The sequence below is a fragment of the Mesoplodon mirus genome (genome assembly GCF_964341445.2).
Source record: "Mesoplodon mirus genome assembly, contig: HAP1_SCAFFOLD_928, whole genome shotgun sequence".
NCBI lineage: Eukaryota > Metazoa > Chordata > Mammalia > Artiodactyla > Ziphiidae > Mesoplodon > Mesoplodon mirus.
The window spans coordinates 82,933-91,787 of NW_028295117.1; the positions used below are offsets into that span (position 1 = coordinate 82,933).

At 47.3% G+C, this 8,855-nt stretch overlaps 1 protein-coding gene across 1 annotated transcript; it reads left to right on the top strand.

Moving 5' to 3' along the window:
• The first annotated feature begins 774 nt into the window (after positions 1 to 774).
• On the top strand, positions 775 to 5,619 carry LOC309797725 (protein phosphatase 1D-like). The gene has a single exon (XM_082646161.1). The coding sequence runs from the start codon at positions 1,845 to 1,847 to the stop codon at positions 3,513 to 3,515; it is 1,671 nt and encodes a 556-aa protein (XP_082502287.1). The 5' UTR covers positions 775 to 1,844; the 3' UTR covers positions 3,516 to 5,619.
• Positions 5,620 to 8,855: the final 3,236 nt, after the last annotated feature.

The following is an 8,855-nucleotide window of genomic DNA, read 5'->3' on the forward strand; positions in this document are numbered from 1 at the left end:
ATAATGAGGATTTGAAGAAGTAAATAGCACCCCTGCGTGGCCAACATTCCATATGGAAGCTGTTCTGTGCTTTGATTCAGCCTGGGGTTTTTCCTAACTGCTGTATCATGTCCTGGCTTCACAAGGGTGGAGAGAGAACTAAGACACATTCAGGAAAATGAGTACAGTTGTTCCCATAATCTGTTCCTCACCAAGATCTGTGGCTCTGAGCCCACTGTGCCTCTAGGGCCTCCTAGCTTCATAACAGGCATTAATTCAACAACCTCTTGCCATAGGCATTGTACAGATCTTAACCTGAGCAAGCCCCACCTCACTCCTTTTTTTTTTTTTTTTTTTTTTTTTTTTTTTTTTTTGCGGTACGCGGGCCTCTCACTGTTGTGGCCTCTCCCGTTGCTGAGCACAGGCTCCGGACGCGCAGGCTCAGTGGCCATGGCTCACGGGCCTAGCCACTCCGCGGCATATGGGACCTTCCCAGACCGGGGCACGAACCCGTGTCCCCTGCATCGGCAGGCGGACTCTCAACCACTGCGCCACCAGGGAAGGCCCTTTTTAAAAAATAAAAATAAATTTATTTATGGCCGCGCTGGGTCTTTGTTGCTGCGCGTGGGCTTTCTCTAGTTGCAGCGAGCGGGGGCTACTCTTCATTGCGGTGCGCGGGCTTCTCACTGCAGTGGCCTCTCTTGTTGTGGAGCACAGGCTCTAGGCGTGCAGGCTTCAGTAGTCGTGGCACGCAGGCTCAGTAGTTGTGGCTCGTGGGCTCAGTAGTTGTGGCTTGAGGGCTCTAGAGCGCAGGCTCAGTAGTTGTGGCACACGGACTGAGTTGCTCCGCATGTTGGATCTTCCTGGACCAGGGCTCGAAACTGTGTCCCCTGCAACGGCAGGCGGATTCTTAACCACTGCACCACCAGGGAAGTCCCCCACCCCACTCCTATATTCTGCTCTCTGATCTTTCAATGTGGGTGGGATTCATGAAACTGTATTTCTTGCCAGACTCCTGCCTTCCACTGTATATGGCTGTCTATCTTCTCGTAGGTTTCCTAAGCAATATGAGGACAGATGCCAGGACTAACTTATTCACAAATGTAATCTTGGCACCTATCACGATGCTTGGCACAAAGAATGAGCTTAATAAATGTCTGCCGAATAAATGAATGTTGACGTGCTTGAACTGTCCAATATATGCTGTAACTACTGATTGCAGAAATCATTTCACTCACTCACTTGATCCAAGATTTATTAAGTATCTCCTATGTGCCATGAACTGTATAAGGTGCCAGGGTGACAAAGATGACTAGAACATTATCCTCTGCCCACAAGGATCTCCAGGTGGGAGAGAGAAGGTGTGGAAGTGAATAATATGACCAGAGCTACCACAAAGGAATGAGCAGGCTGCTTGACACCTGCCTGAATAGGTGGGCTAAGGCTTCTGAGCCAGCTGACTGTTTGGGATGAGTAGCAGCTCTCTAAGTAGGCAACTCGGGAAGGGGAGGCGTTCTACTCAAAGGGAACGGGATGCTGTGCATGAGGCTGGGTCAGGGTCACTTTGCATTGGCCAAAACAAGTCTCATGGCCAAGCCTGACTTCAACAGAGTGTGAAGAGTAACCCTCCCGGGAGGCGCACTGCGAAGACGCAGCTGGTCGGCTCCTTTCCCCCTGGCGCTTCTGCCCAGCTCTGGCGGACAAGTCTCGACCTCGTGCGCGCCCCTCCCCCTCCCGGGACCGCTCCCTCCCCCTTCTCGACGTAGTCGAAGATAAACAATAGTTGGCCGGCGAGCGCAGAGTGTGCATCCCGCTGCCGCATTCGGCGGGCTGCGTGGGACCGGCGGGATCTCGGCCAGCCTGCCATGGCGGGGCTGTACTCCCTGGGAGTGAGCGTCTTCTCAGACCAGGGCGGGAGGAAGCACATGGAGGACGTTACTCAGATCGTGGTGGAGCCCGAGCCCACGGCTGAAGAAGAACCCTCGCCGCGGCGGTCTCTCTCTCAGCCGTTGCCTCCGCAGCGGTCACCGCTGGCTTTTCCTGGCGGCGAAATCTCGGGGAAAGGCCCGGCGGTGGCAGCCCGAGAGGCTTGCGACGCGCCGCCGGACGCCGGGGCCTCGCCGGCTCCCGGCTGCTGCTGTCGCCGTCGTTCCTCAGTGGCCTTTTTCGCCGTGTGCGACGGGCACGGCGGGCGGGAGGCGGCACAGTTTGCCCGGGAGCACTTGTGGGGTTTCATCAAGAAGCAGAAGGGCTTCACCTCTTCCGAGCCGGCGAAGGTGTGCGCTGCCATCCGCAAAGGCTTCCTCGCTTGTCATCTCGCCATGTGGAAGAAACTGGCAGAATGGCCAAAGACTATGAAAGGTCTTCCCAGCACGTCAGGGACAACTGCCAGTGTGGTCATCATACGGGGCCTGAAGATGTATGTAGCTCATGTGGGTGACTCAGGGGTGGTTCTTGGAATTCAGGATGACCCAAAGGATGATTTTGTCAGAGCGGTGGAGGTGACACAGGACCATAAGCCAGAACTTCCCAAGGAAAGAGAACGAATTGAAGCACTTGGGGGGAGCGTGATGAACAAGTCTGGGGTGAATCGTGTAGTTTGGAAACGACCTCGGCTCACTCACAGTGGACCTGTGAGAAGGAGCACAGTCATTGACCAGATTCCATTTCTGGCAGTAGCAAGAGCACTTGGTGATTTCTGGAGCTATGATTTCTTCAGTGGTGAGTTTGTGGTGTCACCTGAACCAGACACAAGTGTCCACACTCTTGATCCCCAGAAGCACAAGTATATTATCTTGGGGAGTGATGGTCTTTGGAATATGATTCCACCTCAAGATGCCATCTCAATGTGCCAGGACCAAGAGGAGATAAAATACCTGATGGGTGAGCATGGACAGTCTTGTGCCAAAATGCTTGTGAATCGAGCTCTAGGCCGCTGGAGGCAGCGTAGGCTTCGAGCGGATAATACTAGTGCCATAGTAATCTGCATCTCTCCAGGAGTGGGCACTCAGGGAGATTTCACCAATGGAGACGAGCTCTACCTGAACCTGACTGATAGCCCTTCCTATAATAGTCAAGAAACCTGCGTGATGACTCCTTCTCCATGTTCTACACCACCAGTCAAGTCACTGGAGGAGGACCCATGGCCAAGGCTGAACTCTAAGGACCACATACCTGCTCTTGTTCGTAGTAATGCCTTCTCAGAGAATTATTTAGAAGTCGCAGCTGAGATAGCTCGAGGGAATGTCCAGGCTGCAGTCATATCCTCAAAAGATCCAGAGCCACTTGAAGAAAATTGCACTAAAGCCCTGACTTTAAGGATACATGATTCTTTGAATAATAGCCTGTCAGTTGGCCTTGTGCCTACCAATTCAACAAACACCATCATGGACCAAAAAAACTTAGAGATGTCGATCCCAGGTCAAATGAAAGCTCAAGAAGTTGAAAGAACCCCTCCAACAAACTTCAAAAGGACATTAGAAGAATCCAACTCTGGCCCTCTTGTGAAGAAGCATAGACGAAATGGTTTAAGTTGAAGCAGCGGTGCTCAGCCTGCAAGCCTCCCCACAAACTCACGGCGAAAGAACTCTGTTAAACTTACCATGTGACGCAGACTTAGGGGCCAGAAGAAAATGGGAAATCCTTTACTTCACCAGCACAGAAAAACTGTTTGTGTTTGCTGAAATATATCTGGAATTTTTTTTTTCCAGACTTCTAAGAGGGCTTTATGAATTTGGTGCCGAAGCTGAACTTTTTTTAAGGGGACAAAATAAAAATAGTATACAGTTTGACTTTTTGGAATTCAACAGTTTTATCCTGGCCTTGTACTTGCTTGTATTATACCTGTGAATTTTGTAGATGTTAGGGTATAAGTTGCTATAAAATGTGTGTAAATTTGTATCCTTCACACAAACTCAGTCTCTTACACTGATACACAGTAAATGTAACAACAGGGCTAAAGGTTTAAAAAAAAATCAAAAGAATCTATTCGATTTTAGAAATACATTTAAACTTTTAAAAATGCTTATTAAGACATTTGTATAAGTCACGTGTGATGAAAGCTACACAACTTTTTAAAGTAAATTATGAAGCAAACTGGAAAAGTGATGTATTTTCATAGTGACCTGTGTTCCACTTAATGTTTCTTAGAGACAACTAGTGTCTTTTAAAAATTATTCTTTATTTCTGATTTCATAATTCAGAACTAAATTTTTCATAGAAGCAGAAGTGTTGAGCCATGCAAAAGCAGCTGGGTTTTAGTCTCCTTGTCCTAATTAAAATACTATGCAGTATCTCTTATTTCTTTCAGTAGCATTTTTTCTAAACATTAATCATCAGATTTGCTCACCAAATCTTTGAAGTAGAAGGAGGTAGGTTTGCCTAAAAAGATGCCCTTCTCAATCATCCTGGACATTCAGTGGCATTAGTGGGTCTTAAAAGTAGTTATATCCTCTTCTAGTGTTTGCATAAAATATGTGAAGTTTTTCTTGCTATGTCAATAACAGATGGTGCTGCTAATTCCCAACATTTCTTAAATTATTTTATATATCCTATGGTTTTCATTGATTATATGGACATGTTTGTTCATCGAACAAAATCAGTGAACTGTTAAAAAAAAAAAAAAAAAAGAATAACCCTCCCACAGAGAGAATAAGTGACTCTTTGGTGAATGACAATATGAGCTCATTGCCCATGTGAGCGGTCCTCCCCACAGACAGTAAACTCCAGGACTGTTTGATACAAGTCAACTTTTCCATTCGAAGATTGACCAGAGGGCTTCCCTGGTGGCGCAGTGGTTGAGAGTCCGCCTGCCGATGCAGGGGACACGGGTTCGTGCCCCGGTCCGGGAAGATCCCACATGCCGCAGAGCGGCTGGGCCCGTGAACCATGGCCGCTGAGCCTGTGCGTCCGGAGCCTGTGCTCCGCAACGGGAGAGGCCACGACAGTGAGAGGCCCGCGTACCGCAAAAAAAATAAAGATCGACCAGAATTCAGGAATTGAGGGGAACCTACAGAGTGTCTCTCACATTTGATGAGGCCAACCCACCAGGTACTGGCTTTATCAGTTTTCTCTTTGACCGAGAAGCCCTGTGATCTGGCCATGTTGTGTGTACTTTCCTTCTTTGTCCCATTCTTCAGAATAGGATAGTCAGAGAGAAGACCTGTCCATCTTTGGCTTTGTTTAATAGAGCTTCTATTACTACTGAGCTATTGCAACAAATACTGACATTCTCATCTGGTCCCTCAACAGTCACTCAGTATGCCCTCCTAGCTCCTCCAAACTCAGGGACATTAATAAAACCTTGCTCAAATCTCCTCTACTTGCTGCCTAAGAAACAGAAACTTTCTCAGAAAAGGCTTTGAGTCATCCCTCACGATCAATTCACATCCATCTACACAAGTCTTTAAGAATGAAGAAAAGTCCTTAAGAATTGAGGCAAAAGGTAGTATTATTTGTTCTCTTCTCTTTTGTATTCTTTTCAGGACAAGATCAGTCACAAGGATGGGGAATTAGAGAGTTGGATGTCTGTGCTCAAATCATCATATTAAGTTAAACATTTCTGAGTGGCATTTTAAAATATAAAATTTGAATTGGTCATACCATATCCCTATTGCCTACAAGTTGGTAGATGCAGTGGAATTTAGAAGGACGTAACCCACTTTCTAGCAATGTTAACAAATTTTGCTGGGTCAGTTCCCATTGTACTACAACACTCAATAAAGAAAAAATAAACTTCTAATTTTGTTATAATTACACAGGCTTTTCTCAGGTATCAATATGCCTGGAGCAAAAGCTTTATTAAAGTCAAATCCAGCAACGCGGTGCTCTCAGGACATTGTTTCAGGTATTATCTCAATAACCCTCCACCTTATAGTGTCCATTTGAGGGCTTCTCATCCATTCCAGTTGCTGGACTGGTGGTTGGTTCTCCTGGCATGGATGGCATGCAATGCAGATTCTATCACAGGGTGGCACAAGACTCAGGTGCCTAATTAGGTACCAGCATATTCTTGGCATTGGAAATATACTGAGGCATAGCCACTTCTCCTCACTAAACACTGTATTGCTTAAAATTAATTCAATTTTTAGCAAGTCCAAGCAGCTATCAGCTTCTTGTCATACATGCCTATCTCAACAGTTGGCTCTGCTACATAAACGATCAGATCTTCACATACACACTCGTTTAGGTAACATCGATTGCCAGCCAGCATGGTTCTCTAGCCTTCTTCCCCATCGCCAGGCTCTGATAAATTCTAAAGTTGCTTTCCCCAACTTTTCTGTCTTTTGTTCCTATTATTTTCTGTAAGTGTCTGACTCCTCACCAGTAAGGCCTCTGAGTAAGATCTTCAGCTCTGAGTATGGAAGGGAAGACAGAGGCTGCGACTGGCCCTTCCAGGCTCCGTGTATGGAGCCAGGTCACGGGAGGTCTTTCAGCGGCAGGGCCAGGAGTAGTGAAGAGAGAGAAGCCTGGGATACCTACCTCAAGAACCTAGAGTGGGGCACAAAACAGCAATAGGGGTAGATGAAAAATGAAAGTGGTGCAACCATGGTCACACGTGGAGACATACTCACTGAATTTGAATTCAAACCTCTCAGTATACCCCCACGTATTCATGTGTAAAATTCTGACACTAGGACTTCCCTGGTGGCGCAGTGGTTAAGAATCCGCCTGCCAATGCAGGGGACACGGCAAGATCCCACATGCTCCAGAGCAACTAAGCCTGTGCGACACGACTACTGAGTCTGAGCTCTAGAGCCCGTGAGCCACAACTACTGAGCCCTCGAGCCACAACTACTGAAGCCTGCGCACCTAGAGCCTGTGCTCCGCAGCAAGAGGAGCCACCGCAATGAGAAGCCTGTGCACCGCAACGAGGAGTAGGCCCCACTCGCCGCAGCTAGAGAAAGCCCACGTGCAGGAACGAAGACCCAACACAGGCTAACTAACTAACTAACTAAATAAATAAACTTATTTATTTATTTGTTTATGGGGAAAAAAATTGTGACAATAATAACCCCTTACTACAGAGAGCTATTATACCATTGAGATAAAGAATATAAACTCCACACAATAATACTTGGCTCATGTTAGGTGCTCAAGAAGATGTGGTGTACATATGTATGAAATATGATGCAGCCATTAAAAAAATGAAATAATGCCATCTGCAACAAAATGGATGGATGTAGAGGTGATCAAACTAAGTGAACACAGTCAGACAAAGACAAATATCATAGGATAACACTTATAGGTGGAATGTAAAAATTGATACAAATGACAACTTGACAAAACAGAAACAGGCTGGCAGACTTCAAAAAGACATTTATGTTTACCAAAGGGGAAAGGTGGGCAGGGGGGATAAATTAGGAGGTTGGCATTAACACACACACACACACACACACACACACACATATAAAATAGATCATCAACAGGGACCTACTATACAGAACAGGGAACTCTACTCAGCACTCTGTAATAACCTAAATGGGGAAAGAATTTGAAAAACAATAGACATATGGATATCTATGACTGCATCAAGTTGCTGTACACCTAAAACAAAAACAACATTGTAAATCAAGTCTACTCCAAGTTAAAGTAAAAGTTAAATGAAAAACAACACAAAAAAAAGTAAGGAAAGAAATGCCTACTCTGTTACCCTCAGGCCTAGTGACCTGGGCTGGTGTCACATCCCTGGAGCCTGAGCAGCCTTGGGTCCCATGGCTGGAGTACGCTGGTGCTGAGGGAGCCAGCGGGGAGGACGTGCCAACAAAGGAGCCCTGCCCGGACTCAGAGTGCCCCGTCCCCTCTAGATGGGACTACGATCACCAGATCCAGGCAGGCCCTCCTACACCTAAGCCAAGCCTACTGCACCCCAAAGATGGTGGACCCTCTGGGCTCAAAGAGCGTTAACAAGGGACCTGGTCGCCAGGTCCCCTAGTGGTAAGGTCCCCACCTCCAGCCTCCTTCCTTAGAGTAGCCCCATGTACGGACGACAGCACCCTCAGCAGAGTGGTTATGCAGGGATTGGCATCTGCCAGGGTAAGGGGGAAAAAGGAATGAGGCACAAGCCCTTGAGTCCTTGTGCTGGCACACTCCCCTCTCTTTTACAAGCCAGGAACACAACTTTCCCTAAGGCTCTGGTTGCCTGAGTCACCACACTGGAGCATGAAGAAATCCTGCCGCCTTGTGGCCGCTTCCTGTAACAACAGCTATAAACCTGCTGCTGCTGGGTACTTAATGTTCACAAGGCCTGAGGGGCGTTAGGTGATACCTGCCCTCAAGTAACGTGCTGGGGTAGGTCATCGAAGAAGAATTCAAAAATGGGAAGACTTTCCAGAAGCCCATTTCAAGAGATAACTTTTACTCACACTGTTTAAGGGGAAAAAAATAAAAGCACATGAAAAGATGCTCAACGTGGCTAATTATCAGAGAAATGCAAATGAAAATGACAACGAGCTATCACATCGCACCAGTCAGAATGGCCATCATCAAAATGTCTACAAACAGTAAATGTTGGAGAGGGTGTGGAAAAAGGGAACCCTCCTCGCTTTTGGTGAGAATGGAAATTGGTTAAGAGCCACTGTGAAGAACAGTATGGAGGTTCCTTAAAAAACTAAAACTAGAGCTACCAAATGATCCGGCAGCCCCACTCCTGGGAGTATATCCACAGAAAATCCTATTTCAAAAAGACACATGGGCTTCCCTGGTGGCGCAGTGGTTGAGAATCCGCCTGCCGATGCAGGGGACACGGGTTCGTGCCCCGGTCTGGGAAGATCCCACATGCCGCGGAGTGGCTGGGCCCGTGAGCCATGGCCGCTGAGCCTGCGTGTCCGGAGCCTGTGCTCCGCAACGGGAGAGGCCACAACAGTGAGAGGCCCGCG

Coding starts and splice junctions, on each gene's coding strand:
- LOC309797725 (XM_082646161.1), top strand. CDS start 1,845: ATGGCGGGGCTGTACTCCCTGGGAGTGAGCGTCTTCTCAGACCAGGGC.